The 26488-nt window shown below is 36.0% G+C and overlaps 1 protein-coding gene across 3 annotated transcripts; it reads left to right on the forward strand.

The window, feature by feature from the left end:
• Window positions 1-64: 64 nt before the first annotated feature.
• On the forward strand, window positions 65-18259 carry LOC133863801 (histone-lysine N-methyltransferase, H3 lysine-9 specific SUVH4-like). Of its 3 annotated transcripts, XM_062299911.1 has the most exons (16): window positions 65-269; window positions 400-1403; window positions 2376-2444; window positions 3409-3477; window positions 4436-4487; window positions 4614-4720; window positions 5298-5477; window positions 11196-11294; window positions 13154-13252; window positions 14120-14169; window positions 14374-14462; window positions 14845-15004; window positions 16296-16401; window positions 16485-16667; window positions 17023-17259; window positions 18120-18259. In XM_062299911.1, exons 2-16 carry the CDS (start codon window positions 510-512, stop codon window positions 18231-18233), a joined length of 2508 nt encoding a protein of 835 aa, XP_062155895.1. In that variant the 5' UTR covers window positions 65-269; window positions 400-509; the 3' UTR covers window positions 18234-18259. The 3 variants fall into 3 exon arrangements, with proteins under 3 accessions (XP_062155895.1, XP_062155887.1, XP_062155904.1); XM_062299903.1 differs by lacking the exon at window positions 65-269 and having other exon boundaries at window positions 393-1403; XM_062299920.1 differs by lacking the exon at window positions 65-269 and having other exon boundaries at window positions 393-1403; window positions 18108-18236.
• Window positions 18260-26488: the final 8229 nt, after the last annotated feature.

A 26488-nucleotide genomic window follows, 5' to 3' on the forward strand; every position in this document is an offset into this window, starting at 1 on the left:
TATAATCAATATCCTAGAAAAAAAAAAAAAAAAAAAAACTATACAGATCAATAAATAGAAAGAGCAAAACGTTAGAACACATAAACCGGACCCAAATCTTCCCGTTGCTACCGCCTTTCAAACTCTCCTTCCCTGTCCACATAGGTCTCATACACATGAGTACATATATATACCATATACCGTATATGTATAACCCTAGGCTCCTGGAGGTTTCTTCTTCTATACAGATTGCTAGCTTTACATTGATACTCTTCGCTCTGATTCTACAGGTACCATCTTGATTCTCTATCTCTTAGGACTCAAATTTCTGGAGCTCGGCGATGTTCTTAATGAACTGGATCTTTTCGCATGGATTCGAAAATTGATACAGGGTCTTCTTTTTTCTTTTGTAATTTGCAGTCTCTTCGAGATGTCTTATTGTGCACATAAATGTAGAGAGTGGTTTAGTATGTTATCCGAGCACATTTCGTGTCAATCCTGCTAGATGATTGTGTGAAAAATTATACTTTATGTTGCCTGTTATATCAATGGCTGTTGATTCTGGCGATGGCAGTCAAAGTAAAGTGCTAATTGATGATAAAGACAGTGTTTTTATGGCGGAGAAGAATGTTGCACAATGTGTTGAAAAGGTTGAACTGAGCATTAGCCTAGGACTACAAAACTTACAGCGAAGGGTTAGTCCAAGGCTTCAAAACATGCCTGATGATCAAAAGCCTTTCTATGGTAGTAATAGAAAGAGGTTATCAAATGGGCTCAAAGATAAAGTTAGCGAGAAAGGGATTAAAGTGGAGTTCGTGGAAGACATTCGTTGTAAAGATAATGTTGTTACGGCAAAGAAGAATGGTGCACAATGTGTTGAAAAGATTGAACCAAACAGTAGCCAAGGACTGCAAAACTTACAGCGAAGGGTTAGTCCAAGGCTTCAAAACATACCTGATGATCAAAAGCCTTTCTATGGTAGTAATAGAAAGAGGTTATCAGATGGCTTAAAAGATAAAGTTAGCGAGAAAGGGATTAAAGTGGAGTTTGTGGAAGACATTCGTTGTAAAGAGAATGTTGTAACGGCAAAGAAGAGTGTTGCACAATGTGTTGAAAAGATTGAACCAAACAGTAGCCAAGGACGGAAAAACTTGCAGCAAAGGATTAGTCCGAGGCTTCAAAACATACCTGATGATCAAAAGCCTTTCTATGGTAGTAATAGAAAGAGGTTATCAGATGGCCTCGAAGAGAAAGTTAGCAATAAAAGGACTAAAGTGGTGTTCGCAGAAGACATTCGTTGTGGAAGCGATCTGGCGACGGGTCATAACAGTTGTCTTGCTCAAGTTGATAATTCAGATAAAAGTGTGGCTAGAGTGAAAAGGACATTGAGGGTTTTCAACAGGTTTTACCTTCGCTTTGTTCAGGTGATTACAATATGTGTGTGTGTCTATGTATGTATGTGTATGGTTGTAATCAAGTTGCCTTCAGATGTGTTACTTATGAATATTTGGATGTGCTTTAGATATTAGTATGTGTTTTTATCTAGGAGAGAAATTTGTTTGTATCACTTTAAAGTTTCTTCAAACATTATTTATTTATTTTTTATGTTAGCTTGCTACTATGTGAACTAAATTAAGGACAGAAAAGGGAAAGTTTGAAATTGGACATGTCTACAAATAGCTGAGGATTAATAAAATTCAAGAAGAAAACAACAGTATATTAAGAATATAGCATTAGCTTCATAAATGCCAATTGTGCAACAGTGAAAGTAAACCAATGATGCTGATACTTTAACCTGCCATAATTGCTTTGTTGGTTACTTTTGTCAATCAATTGTATGAACCTCTTATTCGCATTATTCTGAATTAAATGCTTTTTACCTCCTGAGCTAGATAATACCAATTTGCAGTTTTGTGTCAGTAAGGCTAATAATTCATTTGCGCACACATCACGCATTGGTGCCTCAAATCCGTGTTGAGCCTTTAACACTGAGATTGAACTAATACATTATACAGAATTAACAGTTTAGGGTGACCATCTTGTTGTCTTTTGACTAGTTTACTGTGTACATTTGTTAAATCTTGTGAAACCACAATGAATACTTTAATTAAAGGTATAAGAACCCTGTAGTGACCAAAATCTCTTCTAAACTTTTCCGTATGTTTTTGATTTGATTAATCTGGAGTAGGTATGTTGGGACTTTCTTTTTTTGTCTACTCTAATCATCTTAATAAGTAATCTTTTCCTTAGCTTGTCTATGCTTGTGGTGTTTTTTTATATATCTGCAGATTTCTAATACTAGTGCAAAGGAAGACAAAACACAGCTTGTTTTGTCTAATTTATCAACTTGAGCAAATAATCTTTTATTGACATAGCCTGTCCGTGATTGTCTACAGGAAGAGGAGAAGAGATGCAAGAAGCCTAAGGATAATGATATGCAAGTTTCTAATGGTTCAGAAAATAATGTGAGCATCTTCAACCTCAGTTTCCTTTTTTCTCTTTTTTGGTGGTTTTGTTTTGTTTTTTTTTTTTTAAAGTTGTTTTCAACATGCTGAAGAAGTTCTAGTTTCCTGCACTGCCTTGCGCTCTATCTCTCTTTTAATGCTTTTTCTAAGTTTAGCTATTGACAGTTTTGGAGAAAGCACAACGCTGAAGTTGAATTTGACAGTCTGAAAGTCTGGGCTCTACTTCTACTACTACAGTTCTGTATGTGGTTCAAGCCCTTAAATGTTACTAGGCTAGCCTCGCCAGTTGATGCATATATGTCAATATGACCTTTATATTTGACATGCTTTATACTCTGTTACACTAGGCTGTAGTTCCACTAATTCACTTGTGTATATGGTTTGAGCCCTTAAACGTGAATAGGCTAGCCACCCTATAGATCCATCCATTTCAGTTTGACCTTTATGTGCGATATGCATCCCGCATAGCATTTCAGATGATTGCTAAAGTCTCTTATTTAAATATTCTCAACCCTTAGTTTATAACCCTCATTGGATTCATGGTTTCCCCATAGCAATTTTGTTTTTTCAGTTGTTCTTTAATCTTCTAATATCGATGCTGGCTCTTTTCAATTGGCCAATTCATGCATTCATAATTCACATATTGTATTCATCTGCCAATCCTAAATCACTCCAGGATCAGTATGGTTTCTAGTGATTCTGTTCCACAGACATATTAAAGCAGTAGATATTAAAGTTTTATTGGCTTGAAATGTTAGTTAATGAGAAGGATTGGATCAGCCTATTGGGTGGAGGTCACAGAGTTGGTGCAGTGGAAATGGGGGATCAAAATAAGAGCCATTGAGAATGGCCCATATAATATCTTTAATAAATTGTCAAGTGCCTTCAAAGATGGGAGAAAACTTGTATCTTGGTGATTCTTGATCTTTGTGGTTATTTACATTAATGCTACAAATGTTTGCAGAATGGAAATGCATCAGATGATTATTCAAGGAGATGTTCCAAGCGACCTGATCTGAAGGCAATTTCTGAGGCAAGTTTCTGGCTTATGTGTTAACATATATCACACATGTTTTCTATTCAGCCTCAGTCATTGAAGAAATGTGGTTTAGCTAGCCAATAAAAATGACATTCTTCTCTGTGCTGCTCTTAATTTTTCTTATTGCTAATGCATTTTTGGTGCATTGACAAAAATCACGATAATGCTGGAATCATATCGAATTAGAAATGTTGTTACTAGGTAGAGGTGCATTTAAACTTGCAAACAGTGATGCCTAAAAGCATTCATATAAATAACTGTGCAATTTGCAAATTCCTAGTGAGTTCATACAATGTTGTCCAAGCATCTCTTTAAGCTGAGGCTTGAAGTGATCCTGTCACATGCTTTGTGTTTCTTTTTGAGCGTGGTGCATTTGATACTAGGATGATTGAAAGCCCATGGAGGGAAGACAAGATCTTTTATGCATGCATATGTGCGCACGTAGGCACAAGGACTTTTGCTGTTTGTCTTGTAACATAACTATTTTTTTTTTTTTACTGACTATATTGTATAATAGAAAATTTAATGCCACCAGCTTTATTTTAAAGAACTTAACCCCCAAAGAAAAAAGGTATTAAAGCTGAATGCAACTTCTCTTTCTTTTCCTTAATGTGAACATTAAGACCACTTCTTATTTATCCAAGATATATATCATATATATGGGCTAACTGAGTTGCTTCTGTGTATACATCCTGTGTACTTGGGGGCGCCTTACGCTTTTTTAATGAAATTCTCTTACTTATAAAAAAAAAATAATATACAAACATTCTATATATCCTTCTTTCTATACTAGGTTAATGATTTCATTGTAGTATGTTTGTTGGAAAAGTAGCAACTTCTATTTCTTTCCTTTATGGACATAGTTAAGGTAACTTCGATGTACTGCAGTGTAAGGTAACTTTGATCTATTTTGTTACTTCATTTCCTTACTATTGCTTTGTGAATTATGCAGATGGTGAAGTCAAATAAAATTTTGTATCCTAAGAAAATAGGTCATCTACCAGGTGCATAAAAACCGGTTGTCTGTTTGGGTGTAGATATTTGCTATCTAGTCTTTTATGAATAACATTAATAATTACATGGCTTTTCTATAAATTTAGTTAGAATTTTTGTTGTTACCTTTAATGCAGGTATTGATATCGGGCATCAATTCTTTTCTCGGGCTGAAATGGTGGCTGTAGGTCTTCATGGACATTGGTTGACTGGAATTGATTATATTGGAGAATCTTGCAAAATGGTAGTGTATCTACAATCAATCAAGAATTCTGTGGCAGTTGGTTAGTAGAGTGCATATGCAACATTCAGTTAAAAGACATCCAAGCATATAATTCACTGATAAAGTTTCTAAGCATATTTATATTGAAATTTAAATGCATAAAAACTCATAGTTGATCATTTACTCAAAGTCATCAAATTGAACTTGAAACTTTCAATATATTTTAAAGTTTGTGAAAAAATGAAGATTCTGATACATGGGATGCTAAGGAAATTGAAATATCCTGACAAGATAATGATGATGGATGAAAAGGTCTTGGATCCTCTTTTATGTGGTGGATTGTGAATTTTGTTATGAACTTGAATACCAATTATCTATGTATTGAAGGATTACCCCAAAACTAGAAATTGATCTTATTTAGTATTCACAGTAGGTATTTTACAGTAGTTGTCTCTGAACCAGTAAACTATATCTAAAACATTGTGGTGCTAAGTGGCTTTCACGATTGTTTAATGATTCTTGCTTTTTAAAAATTGGAAATTTTGTCAGTGGTTTGCATTGTGAGTCTACAAGTTTAATTATCTCTCTGATTATGCAGAAGGAATACCAGAACTTTACCTTGCCACTTGCTGTTTCAATCGTGTTGTCTGGCCAATATGAAGATGATGTTGATAATTCAGAAGAAGTCGTGTATACAGGTCAAGGTGGAAATAACTTACTTGGCAATAAGCGTCAAATTAAGGATCAAGTTATGTGTCGTGGTAATTTAGCTCTTAAGGTGTGTAATATGGAATATAGTTTACACTTTTCAACATGAGAACTGCTATTTAGCATACTCCTTTCCTTCTCCCATACAACTTTTTTAAAAATCAGCCATTGGATCAACATTTGTAAAAAAAAAAAAACCAAATGTTGATCCAATGGTTGATTTTTAAAAAAGTTGTATGGGAGAAGGAGTTTAGACTTTTTCTTTCAATATTTATTTGTTCGTTGTAATTTGACGACATGGGTAATTATTGTGCTTAAAGTCGGTAATTTGGAATTTATTCTTCAGATGTTTAAAATGTCATTTTGTCCCCTAAAGTGAAAGTGATGTTGAAGAAGTTAATAACTAGTAACTGAGTTCATTTTCGTGCTTGCACTTGTAAATGAAAATGTGCATATAGAGACACCATAAGTCCGAAGTACTTAAACCCCATAGTTTAGTTGAAATCAATTCAATTCCAAAGGCATGAATTTCTGTTTTTTTGTCTAATGCTAACATGCTACGGAGTAGTTTAATTTGAAATGTTTTTATAACAACATCATATGCGTCTTGCAATTTTGAATTATCTATGGAATAGTTAAAGACATATCTAGCCCTCAGCTAGATATGCGTTCTATAGTTAAATCTCCTACTCCTATAAGTTCTCAAGATAAAGATAAGACCTAAAAGATAGGAGCTAGTGATAAGATCCCTAGTTTAAATTCAAATACTAGATCTGTTTTGTAACTGATTAAATCACATTGATTAATCAGATTGTAGTCTTCTATTCCTATTATGATTGTACTCTCCTAAACACATGTAACTACTTTCTAGTTCTCTATATATACAAAGAGCCTATACCAACATTTGGTAAGGTAGCACAAAATATACACTTTGTCTTCTAGTTTTCTTATATGGTATCAGAGCCACAACAGTGACTCACGTCCTTCAATTTTTTTTTTTTCCCTCTCCCTCAATCTTCGGTCATGACTACCTCAAACCCACCCCCAACCGAGTCCAATCAAACCCCTCCGCTGGTCACTTTCACCAACTTTAACCCAACCAAACTCACCGGGGTCAACTACCCAGTCTGGCTGCCACAGATTGTCCCGCACCTTAAAGGTGGAAATATTTTTGGCTATGTTGATGGATCCACGCCATGTCCGCCTCCCTCTGTGACATCCACAAAAGATGGTGTCTCAACGACGTCTCCCAATCCAGCTTTTCTTCACTAGCGCATACAAGATCAGCTGCTGCTCGGTGCTATCAACTCAGCTCTTTCCGAAAAGATGCTTACTCATGTTACCCAGTGTGCCACATCCCGCGATGCCTGGCTCACCTTGGAAACTCTCTTCACGTCTCAGACGAAAGCCCGCACCATGCAAGTGCACTATCAGCTGGCGACCCTCAAGAAAGGCTCCTCGTCCATTGCTGACTACTACCACACGTTCCAGACGTTGTGCGATTCCCTTGCTGTCGTTGGTCAACCTCTCAATGGCTTTGAGAAGGTGTCCTTCCTCCTAGCTGGTTTAGGTTCGGATTTTGATCCCTTCGTTACCTCTGTTACAACCAGAGCCGAACCTCTTTCTGTGGATGAGATTTATGGCCATCTCCTCTCCCATGAGATGCGCTTAGAACAACATCAAGCATCTCTTGATCTCTCTGTTGCCGATGCTAACTTTGCCACCCGAGGCAACCTCCATTCACACTCCTCTGGAAACCACTGTGGCATGCGTAATTCCCGTGGTCATCAAGCTTCTGGCCGTGGCTTCTCATCTGGTCATTCCAGGCCATTTCGTGGAAGAGGTAGAGGACCATCTGGCCGTGGTTTCTCCTCCAGCAGCTCCCAGTCTAGCCGACCTCTGTGCCAGGTCTGCAATCGCCATGGTCATATTGCTCTAGATTGCTACAACAGGTTTAACGAATCCTACTGCCGTGACCAACCTTCTCAGGCCCAAGCTTATCTCTCTGCCCCATTCAGCAGCTCCGATCAGAACTGGTACCCTGATTCTGGATCAATCCACCATCTCACTTCTGATCTGGCCAATCTAAACATCAAGGTTGAGGACTACTTGGGCTTGGATCAAATCCGCGTTGGTAACGGTAAGGGGCTCTCAATCAAACATATCGGTACAACTCGTCTCTCTACACCCAGTACAAATTTTGATCTTCTTATCATTTTGCATGGTCCTCAAATCTCCAAAAATCTCATCTTAGCCCAAAAATTCACCTCAGATACTAATACATTCTTTGAATTTCATCCTTCCTATTTTCTCTTAAAGGATCGCCGCACGGGGAAACTCCTCCTCCACGGGCCGAATAGACATGGACTCTACCAATTTTTCCCTTCTGCAAATAAGCATCCCCGCTCTGCCATGGTGGGTGATCGCATTTCAGCTTTTCAATGGCACTCACGGCTGGGTCATCCCACCTTGAGGATTGTTCGTCGTGTCCTTTCCAGCTTTCAACTTCTAGTTGCTTCTTCAAAAGAGTCTCCTGTCTGCCCTGCATGTCTTGGTGCAAAGAGCAAGCAACTCCCTTTTGCTTCAACTTCCGGATCAGCCACTTGTCCTCTTGCTTTAATTTACATTGATGTATGGGGACCAGCCCCAGTTAGTTCTAGAATTGGTGCAAAATACTATGTTTCTTTCCTTGATGCTTATAGCAATACACTTGGCTTTATCCCATTTCATTAAAGAGTGATGTCATTTATGTTTTCAATACTTTTAAATCTTATGTTGAACGGTTCTTTAATACCAAAATTAAAGCAATTCAATCCGATTGGGGTGGTGAATATCGCCTTGTCAACACTCTCCTACATCAACTTGGCATTCAACATCGAGTATCTTGCCCTCACACTCACTAACAAAATGGTGCTATCGAACGGAAACATCGACATATTGTCGAAACCGGTCTAGCCCTACTCTCTCATGCTCATCTACCCTTCAAATTTTGGGATGATGCATTCTCCACTGCATGCTATCTAATCAATCGAATGCCAACTTCGGTTCTGCAAAACCTTTCCCCATTTGAAACACTTTTCAAATGCTCTCTGGATTACACCTTTCTACGTACATTTGGATGCCTTTGTTGGCCCAACTTACGTCCTTATAACTCCAACAAATTCCAACCCCGATCTGTCCCTTGTTTATTCCTAGGATATAGCCCTCTTCACAAAGGCTACAAATGTCTCCATTTGCCAACAAATCAGCTCTACATCTCCCGAGATGTACTCTTCAATGAATCTGAATTTCCATACACGTCTCCATTATCCCCACTTGACTCACACACTTCAAATCTAAGGCAGCAAATCTCCTTGCCTATTCTTCTAAGTCCAACGGCTGCTCCTTCCCAATCAATCCCGGAATCCTCCTCTCCTTCTCCATCTCAGTTTGTGCCCTCCACACCAGTGCAGACCCTATCATTAGCTTCTTCAAGCACTGTCGAGACCACTCTTCCAGCTGCATCTTCAGCATCCCCTCCTTCCTCTTCAGTTCCCCTTGTTTCCTTACATCCTATGGTCACTCGTGCCAGGAATAACATTTCCAAACCGAGAGAGTTTACTGATGGTCGGATTCGGTACCCCCTTCCCAGAGCCCTACTTGCTGAATCTTCACCCCTGGAGTTGGAGCCTACTTGTCACTCCACTGCTGTGAAAGACAAAAACTGGTGAACAACCATGAACACAGAATTTGATGCTCTCCTTCACAACCAAACTTGGACCCTTGTTCCACCTGAATTGGTTACTAATATAATTGGGTGTAAATGGGTATTTCGGATCAAAAGAAAATCTGATGGATCGATTGATCGGTACAAAGCTCGGCTGGTAGCCAAGGGTTTTCACCAACAACCAGGAATTGACTATGGTGAAACCTATAGCCCAGTCATCAAACCCACTACGGTACGCATTGTTCTCTCTCTTGCTCTCTCAAATGGTTGGCCTATTCATCAAATCGATATCCAGAATGCTTTTCTCCATGGAACAATTTTAGAAGTGGTTTACATGACCCAACCCCCAGGGTTTTCTCACCCTCAATTTCCCACACATTTATGCAAACTTCAAAAGGCCCTATATGGCCTCAAACAAGCTCCAAGGGCTTGGTTCTCCAGATTAAGTGGGAAATTACTACAGCTCGGTTTTCATGGCTCCAAGTCAAATACTTCCCTCTTCATATACAAATCGGCTGCCTACACTACACTAGTGTTAATATATGTGGATGATATACTGATCACCTCTTCCAAGCCCTCAGCTGTCCGTGACTTACTAACTATATTGCAACAAGATTTTGCTGTCAAAGATCTCGGTCTTCTTCATTTTTTCCTTGGTATTGAAGTTCTTCCCTGCCCCACTGGCTTTCTGCTCTCACAACATCGTTATATTGTGGATATACTGTGCAGAACAAAAATGCTTGAGGCCAAGCCTATCAACAGTCCTATGGCTTCTTCAACACATCTCTCAGCTTTTGAAGGTGATTTATTCCTTGACCCCACACTATATCGCAGCACAGTTGGAGCATTGCAGTATCTTTGCATCACAAGACCGGACATATCCTTTTGTGTCAACAAACTGGCTCAATTCATGCACAAACCCACGGTTCTTCATTGGCAGGCTGTAAAAAGACTCCTCCGATATCTCAAAGAGACAGTTCAATTCGGTCTTCACTTCAACGGTGCACCTATGACCTCCATCCAAGCTTACTCCGATGCTGACTGTGCAGGAGATCGTGATGATCGTCGCTCTATAGGTGACTATTGCATTTTCCTTGGAAACAACTTAATTTCCTGGAGATGTAGGAAGCAACACACCGTCGCCCACTCAAGCATAGAGGCCGAATATAAGGCCCTTGCTAACACTGCAGCAGTACTATCCTGGATAATGTCCCTATGCTCTGAAATTGGCCTCCGATTCTCTCTTCCTCCAACACTGTGGTGCGACAACATAGGAGCTACATACTTATCCTCAAATCCCGTCTTCCATGCACGGACCAAGCATGTCGAGATTGACTTCCATTTTGTTCGTGACATGGTTTCTAAGAAGACACTTCGTATACAGTTAATATGCAGCAAGGATCAACTAGCGGATGTGTTTACCAAGCCCTCTCGTCCGCACGGTTTGCCTTTCTCAAAACCAATCTCAACGTTCTTCCTATACCGTTGAGATTGCAGGAGCGTGTTAAAGACATATCTAGCCCTCAGCTAGATATGCGTTCTATAGTTAAATCTCCTACTCCTATAAGTTCTCAAGATAAAGATAGTCAACCCTGTGTACTATGGGTTGCGCCCCTTTGCGCCTTTTGAATATACTTTACTTATAAAAAAAAAAAAGACCTAAAAGATAGGAGCTAGTGATAAGATCCCTAGTTTAAATTCAAATTCTAGATTTGTTTTGTAATTGATTAAATCACATTGATTAATCAGATTGTAGTCTTCTATTCCTATTATGATTGTACTCTCCTAAACACATGTAACTACTTTCTAGTTCTCTATATATACAAAGAGCCTATACCAACATTTGGTAAGGTAGCACAAAATATACACTTTTTCTTCTAGTTTTCTTATAGGAATTAGATGTTGTGGCTTCAAAATACACACTTAGTGAGACAATAATATTATTAATATGTTTGTTTTGTATACGGGAATAAGCAAGGTGACACATCTTTTACCAACATTTACCTAAGAAGACATAGCGGTATGAATGTGAGATGTTATTTGTTAAATGACGTTTATGATATGTATTTTTGTCTTTTGCAGAACAACATGGATCAAGATGTATGTGTTAGAGTGATACGTGGACATAAATGTGCTAGTAGTTATACTCGCAAAGTTTACACCTATGATGGTTTGTACAAGGTAGAGCATATTTATGATTATGATTTTTGGTTATTATCAAAGAATTCTATAATTTTTTTCAAAGTCCGTGAAAGTTTGTTTGTGTTAATTGAGAGGCCACCGCTAATGTCTAATCATATTTTCAATCTTCAATAAAGTATAGAATGGTTATATGGATACAGACCATGTAATTTTCTTCACTATTTCTTTGCTACTTTCTATTTGTTTTCCTTATATTTTGTTCATTTTCATAATTTTGGTTAAGCTTCATGTTTGATGGAGTCATTTTCCCTACAATATATATGTGTGGATGTATTAGGAATTTGATTCTTTGTAACTTTAGAATTATAAATACCATGCTTCCAATAGTTTTTATTGTCTGAAAGTTGTGGGGATAGTTTTTGTTTCTCTTCGATTTGTTGAAATTTAAGAAATTTGATAGTATTATGTGATAGTGTTAATTGTTCATTTGCCACTTTTTTTGGGTGGGGAGAGGAGGTCTATTGATTTTCATTCCTCTGCCTTGCAAATATCCCTTCTCGCTCCGTTTATAGGTACAAGTAGAAATTGGTGCAATTCTACAACTGGTGACAAGCTAAGGAGCCCATTTCCATATCATACACATACCTGTTGGTACTTTTCAAATATTGCCACATACGATCCTTCTTGAAATTGCGGAAAATTTGATAAATTGTTATGAAAATCATATTGAAGTTACTCATGGCCACATTTTGGACAAACCTCTTATCTAAGTGGATGATGTACATAATTAGAATTTAATTTCAAGGAATTAAAATGCCTTATTTTTACGGATAAAAATTAGGACACATGCATGATAAACAAAACTTATATTAACTTGCAAATACAGTTTTTTGACAAACCTCCCTATTTTCACATTTTCTATGATAAAATATGTGTGTTTTCTTTTGATTAGAGGGTTGTGCGTGCGTGTGTCAATTCGGATAACTATACACTTGCCAAATCTCTATCTTATCTTTTTGAAAATTATTGTATTATCTGTTCTTTTGATTAAGGGGTTCTCTTGTATACTTCCCGAATATTAGGGTTGCACCAAACTGGGCTTATTTAATGATATTGATATATATATATATATAAAATACTGTTTTATTTGCACTAGGATAGAAATTTCCTACAAATTGGGTTTTAGGAAAATTCCTGCAACCTCCCAGTTTCTGAAAGTGTCATGTGTCCTTTAGCATGTGAGAAACACATTTTTTTAATAGTGTGTGCTTTTTGCATGCTTTTTAAATAGCATTAATAAAAAAAAACATATGCTTCTCATATGCTCAAGGGACACATGACATTTTGGAGAATGGGTACTACCCAATTTGTAGGAAATTTATATCCTTTGCACTATGTTGTTACTGTACTTTATAGGTTACATTTTCATACCCATATCTATTTGTTTCTGTACTTTGTAGGTTACTGGAAAACCTTATAGTTCATTTATTTATGATCTTTAGATTCTGAAAAATAACATTTTATTTGGTAATTTATCCATGTTTTTTCTTTGTCTAAATGCTTTTGCATTAAAAGGAATTAGATTCTGTCCTTTTATCCTCTTCCTGATACCATGCCCACCTCACTGTTTTTATTAGTTTCTTCTTCATTCTCTCTCTTAAATACTGTGAAGGATCTGATCATTTTAATGAATTTATCTTTTAAACAGATGATATGTCTATTTACATCCTACGAATTTGCAATCAATATTAGACTCCTTAATTTAATAGGGGCAGACTATATTTTTTCGTCATATCTTTGTGCAATTGTGCTAAATTACTTCATTTTGATAATTATATTCTTATAAAATTCTTCAGCTGACCAAATGTCTATTGTGTTTCTTTTTCATTATCTGTCAGGTTGATCATTTTTGGAAAGAGAGAGGTGTTGCTGGATTTATTGTTTTTAAGTATCGTTTAAAGCGAATTGAAGGACAGCCCAAATTGGTCACACATCAGGTAATCTTATTTTTTTGTTTCCCTAGGTTTTTTTGTGTATCAGTCACAACAAGTTGGAACTATATATAGTGATCCAAGATCAATGTGTAAGCATTTTGATTTATTGCTATGGAATTATTCTCTGTTATACATGGTTGGGGGGATATTGTTGTTATATTGAAAACACATTTGGTAGAAGATTGTAATGTTACCTATAGTACATTGACATTGAACTAGTTAAGTATTACATCTTAAATGCATTTCAAAATGGGCGCTGACACTTCTCTAATACTTCTTAGAGACATGTCTGATACCCCACATGCCTCTAATGATTTGAATAAATTGAGCACTCAGTTTACTTGCCTTGGGCATGGAGAGGATAATCTCACCTTAAAAATAGATATTTGGAGGAGAATTACTAAGACTTTATTTGCAAACCATTGCTCTCTTGTGCCTTTTCTTCTAGGTGATACATAGTGTTTTCATCGTTGAGTCCTGGTTTTCTTATTTCCGAACATGATTATATTCATACATAAATAGGTATTTCTTGAGCATTTCTGTAGATTTTGTTGAACTCTTGCTGTGTTCATTTCATGATTTCAAATAATTATTTCTGTTAGCATGTCTGTTCCACATCTCATCTTAGCTAGTGCAACATAGACTTATTCTTCTGGTACTTGACTCAGAGTTTTTGTACCTTTTTTTGCTTTGACTCTTCCTTTTGAATACTTTTTGGTTGTAGGTTGAAATTTTCTTTCGGATGGATTTCTGGGCTGCATAAAAGTCATATTTTAGTGCTTGATTTATCTTTTCTGTTCTTTCCAATGATGGAAACATCTTTATTGCTCATATTACTGTTCTCAATTTTAGCTTGACTTCTTAAATCAGGTAGATTTTGCTTGGCGGCGAGTCTCTAAAGGTCATTTTGAATTAGATGGGTATGTATTCTGTAAGCTGCCACATTATTGAACAAGTACTTCCTGTGTACTAGGGCTATGGCATTTTGTTCAATAGAATCTTTTTCAATAGAATCTTTTTCCCATTTTTTTTTTTTTTTTTAAACAAAAAGGAATACTAATGAATATTTTGTATTTCATCCGCATCAGATTTATTATTTGAACTTAAGTCAGTTGTTTTTCTAGATTGGTGTGTAGGGACATCTGTGGTGGTCAAGAGAATATATGTATTCCTGCTACAAATGTATGCGATGTTCCTCCTGTTGTACCTGCAGGTAAATTATACTATCTAATTTTTAGCAATTTATGTTTAATTACAAGGGAGTACATTTTATGAGGAAAAATACAAGTTTTATGCAATTATTCATTTCTTCGTAACGTTTACTCCATCTGATGATATTTTCATGACATTATCTGGGGTTTCTATTCCTTTAATGACAAATGACTATAATTTATGTTTTTTTTTTCCTTAAGGTCCTTCTTGTTAATTTAATGTTTGTTCTCTGCCCTTCTGTGTTTCTGTTTTTACTCCTGAGTTTTTTTTTTTTTTTTTTTTTCAAAATGGATGTGATATATTTTCTTTTGGTCTTTGCTGGTAGACAATTCATATTACCTATTGTGGATGCCATTACTTCTGACTGATTATTGGACTTGTAGGTTTTAAATATATCAAGTCTGTTCAAGTTGCGGAAAATGTAATTATCCCTCCAGATGCTCCCGGATGCAATTGCAAAGGAAAATGTACTAATGCTGCGAAGTGTTATTGTGCTCAACTTAATGGCGATGACTTTCCATACGTAAACCAAGATGGTGGCAGGTGAGATTTGTACTGTTGGTTTGACGTCAATGAGATAAATGTTAACTATGGATAGTCGTGGCTTAAAAGGATGTGCATAATGGTGTATTCCTTTCCGTGGAAAAGTATTTGGAAAGTTAAGGTCCCCCCGAGAGTGGCTTTCTTTGTCTGGACGGCAACGTTAGGGAAAATATTAACCTTAGATAATTTACGAAAGAGAAACATTATTGTGATGGAGTGGTGCTTTATGTGTAAGAGTTCTGGAGAGTCCATTAACCATTTGTTTTTGCATAGTATGGGGGCTACAGAATTGTGGAGGACGATTCTGCAAATGTTTGGGGTGGAGTGGGTAATGCCGTGGTCGGTGAAAGATATGTTGGGGAGTTGGAGGGGGCAAAAGGGTAATCAGACTCTGATACCGATTTGGCGCATGGCTCCATTGTGTTTGATGTGGTGTGTTTGGAGGGAACGAAATGCACGCTGTTTTGAAGATTGTGAAATTGATTTGATGAACTTGAAGAGAATGATGCTACAAACGATGTTTATGTGGAGAGAAAAATTTCAGCTTATGCATGAGTGTTCTTTTTTTGAATTTATAGATAGGTGCTCTCTTTTTTCTTTGAATTAGGGGTCTCTTGTATACGTCCTGTGTACCATGGGTTGCGCCCCTTTGCGCCTTTTGAATATACTTTACTAATCAAAAAAAAAAAAAGGATGTGCATAATGGTGGCCATCAGAGATGTTAGGGAGAGAAACATCTAGGGAGTCCAACAAGAGTAAGTTAATATTCATATTAGGACTCTACTTCTAGCCCAAAAGCCTAAGCTGATGGGCTTAGGTCCACTTAGGTATATTAATTATTCACTTTCTTTATACTTTACCAATGTGGGACACAAACCTTACAAGTGTACTCACAATAAATCTCCCCCTCATTTGTGAGTCTCTTTGACATTGACCCAGCTCTCCCTCGTGTGTGAGTTATTTTACACAAGAGTATCACGCGTACTCTAGTTCAGTTTCCATTTCACTTATATTTTGATTTCCCTCGGGAAGAGACCCCTTCTTGGACATATACTTGATCGGGATATCCGGCTAGGAAATGATAGCTAGTTGGGCAAATACCCTAGAAGTTAGCATGTTGGTTGAATTGTTTAAAGATTTATGTTTTCTATTAATGTTTAATCATTCTTTTTCTTTCGAAGTTTGGTATCAAGTTTCTGCTGTATCTGTTTCAGATATCTTGGTCTTTATTTTATATGTGAGCCGTGTATGTTTATCTTGAAAGCTTTATGCTTTTTTTTATCCTTTCCAGATTAGTTGAACCAACGGATGTTGTGTTTGAATGTGGTCCAAGATGTGGCTGTGGACCTAGTTGCCTCAATCGTACATCTCAGCAGGGACTGAAATACGAACTTGAGGTCTTGTAACCAAAACCAAATAGTAATGTTTTCTGGGTATGTAGCTTATTGTAACAGATGATAAATCATTTTTCTCTGAACAGGTCTATCGTACGGAGAATAAGGGCTGGGCTGTTAGGTCTAGGGACTTTATTCCTTCAGGTGCTCCAGTTTGTGAATATGTTGGAATTCTCAGGAAGAATGATGAATTAGACAATGTCTCAGGGAATGACTATATATTTGACATTGATTGCTGGCAAACAATGAATGAGATAGGAGGAAGAGAGGTACCAATACGGTTATGCAAGAATTCTAGTTTCTGTGGCTATTTGACATCTCTTCTGTCTTATTGGGGTGGATTTAACTGTTCGAATATAAGAAGCACGCAACTTGTGGATTTTTTTTTTTAAAAAAAAAATTGCAGCAGGTTTATATTTGTGTTGTTCTCCCTGGCTAGTGGTAGGCAAACTTTTGCTAAATGGTTTTTGCTCTTTATGTTGAAGTATAACAGAATGGTAAAAAGAAAAAGGTTAAATTATAGTCATCCTATTTGATTATAGAGTCATCTTATACAGAAGCTATCAGTTGGATCACTCTCAATTTTATTTCAAAACATTAATGTGAAGTTTCTTGTCTCTGCAGAGGCGATTACGTGATGTATCTCTACCTTTAAGTGGTCATGCTGAGGAAAGACATGGCAAGATATCAGAAAATGGGCCTGAGTTTTGCATAGATGCAGGTTCTTATGGTAATGTTGCCAGATTTATCAATCATAGTTGTGAGCCTAACCTCTTTGTTCAGTGTGTTTTGAGTTCTCACCATGATGTTAGACTTGCGCGGGTGATTTTGTTTGCTGCGGATAACATACCCCCTATGCAGGTAAAGCTTCTTTTTGCTTCATTTTTATATTGTTTTTGTTTAATCTTATTTTTATGGCCCAAAGCATAATGAAAGTGTGAATTCAGATGGTTCCTACTTTGTTTAGCGTGGTCTTCATGGTGTTTTCTCTTAGTAATTTTAATGATTGTATTGTTTTCAGCTTTTTAAATTATACACTTAAATTTGATAAAAGGTTGGAAATTGTATTAACATTTGCTAAGAAATATATTTATATGAATACGGTAACTGAAAAATAAACTGATCTAATAATGTATGGGAAACATCATAATTATAACCCTTTCACATTTGAGGGTTGTAGCTTCATTGCTTTTGTTATCCTAACACCATATCTAATTTGGAGAGAATTGACGAAGAGGTTTGGAAATAAAAATAGACGGAGAAAAGATATGAACCTCCTTCATGTAAAAAAGCCACTGACTTTGTTGTCTCCTTTTGTAATTGACTTGCTCTTTTCACTTGTCGTCATTCAATCAATTTGTTCACCTCTAGAGTTAAATGCATAACATGTCTATAAACTAATTCATAAAAATATATTAAAAAAAATGTCAGCAAAATTTGCTGAGGTACTAATGGCATCATGATGTGACCCCCCTATGATAAACTTCGGATTTGAGTAGCAAGTCGCACCATTCTGTTGGTATCAACTTTGTTCACCACCACGTTATTATTTTTGTTTTGGGTAGTGTTCTTAATAATACCTTGGTTTGCCCTTATAATTTCTAAATTACATTTTTGGGACTAGGTTTTGAACCCGATCTATAGCTTGAACTTTAATTTATGTTTTAGATTTTATATATCAATAACTTTCTTGGAATAACAATGTTCAGTGTTACAAATAGGAACTAACTTACGACTACGGATACGAACTTGATAGCGTCGTTGGTCCTGACGGAAGAGTAAAGAAGCTGCCGTGCTATTGTGGTGCACAAGACTGTCGGAAGCGTTTGTATTAGGCAGATGAAGTTTCTACATCATATTTATTTTTTGTGACGATACCCCGCAAACCTCATTTTTGTATGTAGTGCCTGCAAGTCAAATCCGAATGTAAATTATCACACGATATTAGATGTCCTTTTGATAACATTTCATTGTAAATGGCAGTATAGTTCTAAAAAAAGGTTTAAATCATTCTGCTCATTTTGATTTTGATAAAGTGAAAAATTGGCGAGTGAGATTATTATGTCTTTGCTACTGTCACATTACTTCTGTACATGTTTTAGTATTTTCTTGTTCTGGTTTGTGTTTACATGTGTGCGTGCCCTTGTGCATTATATTTCTACCTGAAATATGAAAATCCTACAGAATATGTATATATTATTTATAGATGCTTATTGTGACATTTTGCCGGGTCTGGTTGTCGGATCTGTCCTAAAATTGTATCACATAATTCTTCAGGAACTGGGTATCAGAAATTGATCTTGGACTCGAACGTATTGTTCTTATAATTCGTATGCTGTTGTAGAACATAGATAAATAGTTCATTCATTTCAAAAAGAAAAATGTTTAAGTCTACGTACAATAGGCTAGCGTACACGCTGACACGTATTGTTCTTATAATTCATATGGTGTTATAGAACATAGACAAATGGTTCATTCATTTTGAAAAGAAATATGTTAACTATACGTACAATATATGTAAGGCTAGCTTGTGCTGACGCAGATTGTGGTAGTGCAACATGGCCCAAAAAAAAAAAAAATTGCACCAACAAAAGAGTTTTTGTGTTGTTATTTAGGGGTGGCTAGACAGCCACTCCCACGGGAGACCGACCACCCCTTGAGAGTAAAGGGTGGTCAGTCATCTCCACCAAACCTTTATGGGTGGTTGCGACATCTCTGAGTGAGATTTGACGGTTGATTACCAAATCTTTTTGAATACAAATCTCTCTTTTTTTTTGGTTGATGTGATGGAGGTGTAGTGCAACGTGGTACGGTGGTAGTGTCACGTCACACGGGCGCATAAGGGGGAGAGTAGAGTGGGTAAAATGGACGTACGGATAGCATTACTCTTCCTGAAAAGTGAAAACACCAACAATTTCATTTTATAAGGGTGGAGCATCTGTTGTACCACAGCATTTTGTTAGTGGTCAAATACATAGCCCTCTTAAAACCAAAAGGGCATTGGCGGTGTGCAGAGTTGAAAGCAGAAGTTTTTAATCCCCTCATGGCTCATGGAATGGAGCACGTGACATTATCCAAATTAAGCTTGATCCCTCACTCCTGGAATGGTTTAATTTGAATTGCATAAGAAAGCCGTTGTAGTGTGGTGAGCCAAAGGAATGCATCCTTACATCTCTGTTTAAGAGGGCAAAGGTCAAAGGCCATACCAATAGGAGGCAATCAATCACCTAAATTAGCTGTAAAACACATTTTAGTCTTTGTCTGCCACTTGCGGCCAAATGCAGATCCGAAGATCAAGTGGGTGATTAGGAAAGCTAAAAACGCAATTATACGTAAGAAATAAGGAAACCCCAGTCTTAGATATAGGGTAGGCCGATATCCTCGTAAAGATGGCCCTGTGTTTCTTACTTTTCCACCCTATTACTCTTTCTAACAAAGGCCAAATCAATACTAATCAAAACAACTTCATTTACACGATTCTTGTACTCATATGGGGAGATATTAACTGACCAATAACATTTAAGTTTGTGTTTTTTTCCCACCAAAAAAAATAAAATAAATAACTCTTGGAAATTTTTATGTCCGGCCTGATTATTATTTTTTTTTCTTTTACTAATTTCTTAAAATTTTGAAAAACCAAGTATTGTGTGGTACGAAAACAAAACCAATAAGCCAAGTCTCATTCCTCCAAAAGAACCCTCCATACGAATTAGGTAGAAGGTGAAGCTAGCCATCAGCTCAAGACTTGATATGCTCTATCTTATTTGGAGTACATCTTTCTTATATACACAAACAAGAATAAGTTCTTCCAATTCAATCTAAAAAAGTAACATATGTGTCCGTTGCTTTTTGAATAATAAGGAAAAATTTGAAAGAATGTGCATCTCACGTGTTATTAAAAATGCATGTTCTTCTTACATACTAAGGAACACATTATTTTTATACATTAGGTTAGAAAAAATCTTTGTCCCACAAATAAAAACTTCTAAGATTATTAGCGTGTCTCGAGATGTTTTTACATGCAATATCTTTTAAATTTGGGAGTGGCATTGTTTTCATTGTTTACACCTTTATTTTTTTATTTATTATTATTATTATTATTATTTTTAATGTTTTGAATTGGTTGTTCATAGATGAGATGCTGCTCTTTATCCCAACTGTGCACAATGAAGAGAATAAAATTCAATGGGCTAAATGTATTCATTTAAGGTGAGAGTTATCACCTTATGTAATCACAAATTTAAGAGGGATATCCCGGCCAAATGATCAAGAATAGGTCATTTGAGGCATGGTGTGTTGTGAATTGCAGCCAGTCCCAGCATGTTCTAACTTCTTTTAAGTAAGTCATGACTAAGGGAAATTGTTGCCTACAATTTTGGGTGGTTCTTATTTTCGGATTGGGATTGTTGGGGAGATTTCACTCCTCGACCTAGGGAATTGAGCTCATCATCAGAAAGCGGGCCGGCCATGATGTCATCAGGGACACGTGGCCAAGCAACACGTTCTTCAGAGAGTGTCGGGGTAAGTCTATCATTGTTACAGAAATGCTTGGACCCTAGCACACCAGGGTTAGTTTAGAGGCTCTTGAGAATCATGGAATTCGGAACCTTGTATGCCAGGATCGGGGTTGGAGGTCCGAGGTTGCTGGTGAGGAAGAGGCCGAAGTAAAAGGGGGAAAGACATTAAATGCTCAGAACCCACTTCATTTATTAGTATTTTAAGCATTTATTGCACTCTATCTTTGATCGGTCAAAACGAGTCGTCACAGAAGGAAAGTGTCTACATCACACGCCGACTTGTCTCCCATGAACCATGCCAAGGCCCAAAAAGTATTGTCTAATCGCCATCTCCATGAGAACTCGCACGTGCTAGCATTTAATAAAAAGATCCCAAATGTTGGAGGAGGTGCCGTCGGCCAACCCCCAGCAACCCTTTGTTGTTTTGCAGATCGCATTCTTCGCAATTGAAGATCTAATCAACAATCGACACGTCACCATCCAGAAACTGTCATCAACAGGGATCTACGCTTACTTTTTGTGAGAGGGTTTATGTGAAACTCAGTTGTCCAAATAAATTTTAGACTATTCAGTCACCTACCCGAATACCTGAATCTCACATAAACTCTCTCATAAAATAAATGTTTAAATTATTAGCAATTAAATCACCTAATTGCTGTCGATCCTCCTTCCTCGTCCTCACATGATGGTGAGATATACAAAGAATGATAACCTCCTCACTCCTGTGTGGAGGTTGCTTGTCTTTATGGATATGTTTCTGATGATTGGAATTTTCAGGATAATAAGGAGTTTTCCAAGATTACTGTAGATGTATGGCGTTCTTTTGTTAAATGACAAGATTATCTGAGCTTACCCTGTATATAACTTATTGTTATATATATATATATATATATATATATATATATATATATATATATATATATATATATATATATATATATATATATATGTGTGTGTGTGTCATAAATGCGTGAGCATCTTTTTGATTTAAACAGCTTTGACATCAATGGGATAAAAAGCTTATAATGCAAAGAAAATGACAAAAAAGACATTCAACATGGACTGGGGAGGCTGCTATCTCTACCAATCATTCTAACTTTCTAAGCCTTTAAAAAGAAACAAGAAAATTCATTAAAGTTCCCCACCCCCCATGTTTCCCATGTTTATTCCAATTTAATTTGGATAAAAACTTTATTCAAGAAAAAAAATTATGGGCTAGAGTTGATGTGATTTAAATCCATATAAATTTGTTATTTAGATTACTCGCCTGCCCCAACAAGTGAACGGGTTATTTGAAACCTGTTCAAATAAGTGAGTTTTATAAAGACTCATTTTTGTTATCTAAATTACTAATAATCTAAACAATAAAATTAATAAAGTCCTTTCATGGATTTAACGGAGAAAGATGGAAAATCTGCATTACTGCATAGCATAATTCCCTTAAAATATTATCACATAATTCTTTGGAGGCGCATGCAATTCAGTAGCTTTTGATTTCAGTTGCCATCACGGTTGTTAAACGGAGTTAGGGAGACCACAAGCAGAAGAACCAAACCTGACTCTTTTTTAACGAAACTTAAAATATATGTGTATATATATATATATATATATATATATGTCTCACCTCTTCCTCAAATGTAGGGCTCCTAGTGACCACGAAGTTGGCTCTTTCTGACTATCGGTACGTACTTTTAGCATTTGAAAAAAGAGAATAAGTAGGAGTGTATAATATAGATCGAAAACAACATTCAATAAGATAAATAAATAAAAAAAGAAAAAGAAAACAACATTCAAGGCCGTGCGTGGGTAGGTGTTATTTTCCTTATTAAAGGACACTTCATCGGTTGCATGTATTTGATATGATGTAAGCTGCCTAATTATAATAATTATATATAATATTCTAAATAATGTGTTTATTATAGCATTACTCTTTTCTCCTTGACCAAACCAATGGGCCAAAGGGATAATAATCTTAGCCAATCCATTCCTAAAGTAACCCTATACAAACAAGGAGGAATATAGAAGTTTATGATCGATCTCCTAATGCGAAGATCTAAGCCATCTAATGTGTTGGACATACAATATTCTTGAATAGTGTCTATATCTACGATCCACAATACAAGAAATGTGTTCACACAAAACTTGTTAAAAAGTATGCTATTTGGATAATGTTCGTCTTCATTTTAAGCAAATTTTAGAGGATTTATTTTATGGTCCGGATGAAAATTTACATATTTAATGATGTATATATTACCACATAATAAATATATTGTCACATCATTAAATTTTTAAATGACATAATATCATATAAATTGTTAGGTGCAATAAAATAAAATTTGGACAATAAATTGATTTGTTTCCATTTCTTGATATAAAGATGATCATATTTCATGTTGGCAAAGAATATTGTTCATTTATGACAATCTTAATTATTACCTTAATTTGCGTTGAAACTGTACATTATTTCAGTTGGAAGAATACACACCATACGGCACAGATGATGTTTTTAAAAAATTAATACTTACGATGTTTTTTACTCCTTAGTGTTTTTAGTACACATGTGATGAGTTTAGTCGTAAATTTACAGGTGTGATGAGTTTTTCACCCTATAGCTAGCTAATGACCTAAAACATCACTACCTCTAACCTTAATTGAGGTTAATGATTTTCAAGAAAATATATGTTATTTACAATGATGGTGTCATGATCCTGGGTGAGGATTTCATTTTCACTCGCTTAATATTCAAAGCTGGAAAGATTTGAAAGTATTTTTTGTTGTGCTAATTTTCAAGCACATTTGTTAGTTAAGTGGGCGTATTTTACCTTATGTTTGAAAACATTTCCAGTTGGTTCCCAATTTTTTTTTTTCTTTTTCTTCTAGATCGATAGTGGAAAAGATCTCCTTTTATAACTTTCTCACCCTTATCGAATAGGAAAAAAAAAGTTCAATAATGCTCTGTTTGTTTCGGCGTAAAATGATTTCAGCATTTTCCGGTGTTTGGTAGGGGCGAAAATAATAGTCAACCGAAAAATGATTTATGTTTGACCAAAAATGCTTAGTAAATTTTGGAGAATGATTTACGCTTTTTAAAAGCGTAAATCATTTTCCGAAGATGCCAGACGCATTTGACCCCTATTAAACGACACAGTCGACTTTCAAAATCTTTCTGGTACCGAAATCAGACAGCATCCAATCAATGTCGCCGGAATCCGGTCAACCCAGATTCCGACGACCAGATTCCGGCCTGCTGGCCAGATCTATCCAGAACGGCCGGATCCTTGCCGACTAGCCGGGATCTAGCCAAAACGGCTGGATTCCAGCGGTTATGGCTGATTCCGGCCAGTATGCCAGAGTCCGGCAGTTTTGGCCAGAATCTGATAAAAGTGGTCGAAATTCTGTCGGTCAGTGACGGAATCTCGTCTTCAATAATTTTTATATTATTTTACATTAATATTTATATGTTTTGAATAAAAATTGATTTTTATAGGTTAATATGGTTGAATGAAAATATTAAAAATATTTGTAATTTTCCATACGCGCCAAACACCGAAAAATGCTTTCGACGAAAAATATTTTCTAGAAAAATGACTTTCCTGAAATCATTTTACGACAGAAACCATTTTACGTCGAAACAAACAGAGCATAAGTTAACTCACTTAGAGAGATTCTATATTAATTTTGGAAACAACCGATTTTAAAATAACTTCATGAATTTTCAAGTTTTTTTTTTTTTTAAAAGATAATAATAAACAAATAAAGACAAATGCAAAATGAATCCATATGTTTGGCTTAATTTACAAATCACTTACTGCAGAATAAAAAAAATAATTCAAAGGTCATCAAGGTTGACAAAAAAATAAGAATTTAGTCATTGTAGTCAAATTCTATCAAAATACTTGATGAATGCTTTTAGTATCAACGACAACACCAATAAAATGATGACATGTGTCACTTTTACTAAAAAAAATATAAATATATTAAAAAATTATATTTATAAAACTAAATAGCTCCCCGCAGTCAAATTTTGTCAAAAGACTCAAAACACTTAACTAATTTTGTTAACGTGACACATCAACACCAATATAATGACAACATGTGTCGATGTGAATAAAATATATATATATATATAAAATTTAAAGAAATTAAAAACTTCAAAATTATTTTTTTTATTAAAAGAAAAAACAATAAGAAAAAACCAAGGGGTGGCTCAGCAGCCACCCCAAGAGATGACCGCAAGCCAGCCCACTTAAGGTGGGATTGCCTTTTGAGCCACCCCCAGTGGTGGCTCTAGGGTGGCCTGCAGTGGCCCTCATGGGCCAGCGGTGGTGCACACCACCGCCGACTTCCTTAGTGGTGGCTCAAAGGCCACCCTTAGTGGTGGCTCTAGGGTGGCCCACAGCTGCTCTCATGAGCTGGCGGTGGCGTGCAGTGGCTCTAGGCGGCCACCCTTAGCTAAGGGGAGACTACAGAGCTACCCCTTGGTTTTTTCTTCCTTTTTTTTTTTAATTTTTTTTAAAAAATTAAGCTTTTAATTTCTTTAACTTTTTAGTTTTATATTAATATTTTTTTGTTTAAAAAATAGTTTTTTATTAATTTTTTATTTTAGTTTTTAAGATAATAAGGGTATTATAGGAATATCATAAAAAAAAGTGATATTTTTGCCACATTTTGGTAGTTTGATGGGTCGTATTAGTACCTTTGAAAATTCATGGAGCTATTTTAAAATCGACTATTAGTTCATGGAGTTTTTTTTGTACATTTTTCCCTTAAATTTTATAGTAGATCTTACAAGGCTCAACCTAGATGAAGTTTTTTTGGATGAGGTTTACTTCTAAAACTAAAATAAAACATAGGATTTACCAAATTGTTAGGTTTTTGTTAATTTTACAAAGTATGTAAAAAAATAAACTAGAAATAATGACTCCAACAAGTAATTTAATCAAAATCCAAAACTACTCAAATTATAAGGTGAATGTAGCTAATCTAAGTTTTACCGATAAATATACATACACGGTAGAGTATACCCATGAGAGGTTGTAAAAGTATTAATCAAATTATTAAATTTACCTTTTTTTATCGGTTTAATCTTTTAAGGATGAAGTAATACTACTATTCATACTCATTTATCATATCCATGTTCCACCTGACATAGCTTCGCATATCAGTTACTTTAAAAAAGAAAAAAAAAATTATTTAAAACACAATATGTCAACCGATAAAAAGTGCGTTTGATACTTTTTAGAATAAACAATAATTTACATAATAACAAAGCAAAAACCATAAGTTCAAATCTTATTTTCTAGTAATTTAGCCGAGATAACCATAGGTAGCCCCTCGCCTAGATATAAGCTAGGTTCAATATTCTTAATTACCCAAATAACAATTAAGAAGAAAAAAAAAAGCCCCAAGAAGGCTATATAAAGATTTGGCAGTGCCAGGCGATATGGCATCACACCTCGGTCCCCACCGGATCACAAGGAGAATATGACCCCGTACTAACCCCTCAAGTCACAACCCCTCATGACACATGTGCTTCCAAAGTCATCTTTGTAACCTTCCGATTATGATATAAT

This window comes from Alnus glutinosa, chromosome 1, assembly GCF_958979055.1.
Source record: "Alnus glutinosa chromosome 1, dhAlnGlut1.1, whole genome shotgun sequence".
Taxonomy (NCBI): Eukaryota; Viridiplantae; Streptophyta; class Magnoliopsida; order Fagales; family Betulaceae; genus Alnus; species Alnus glutinosa.

Excerpts from the sequence above, each read along its gene's own strand:
- LOC133863801 (XM_062299911.1), top strand. The coding sequence starts at position 510 with ATGTTGCCTGTTATATCAATGGCTGTTGATTCTGGCGATGGCAGTCAA. Across the intron at positions 13,253-14,119 it reads CCAAATTGGTCACACATCAG|GTAGATTTTGCTTGGCGGCG; the intron begins GTAATCTTATTT and ends TTCTTAAATCAG. Across the intron at positions 17,260-18,119 it reads ATAACATACCCCCTATGCAG|GAACTAACTTACGACTACGG; the intron begins GTAAAGCTTCTT and ends TGTTACAAATAG.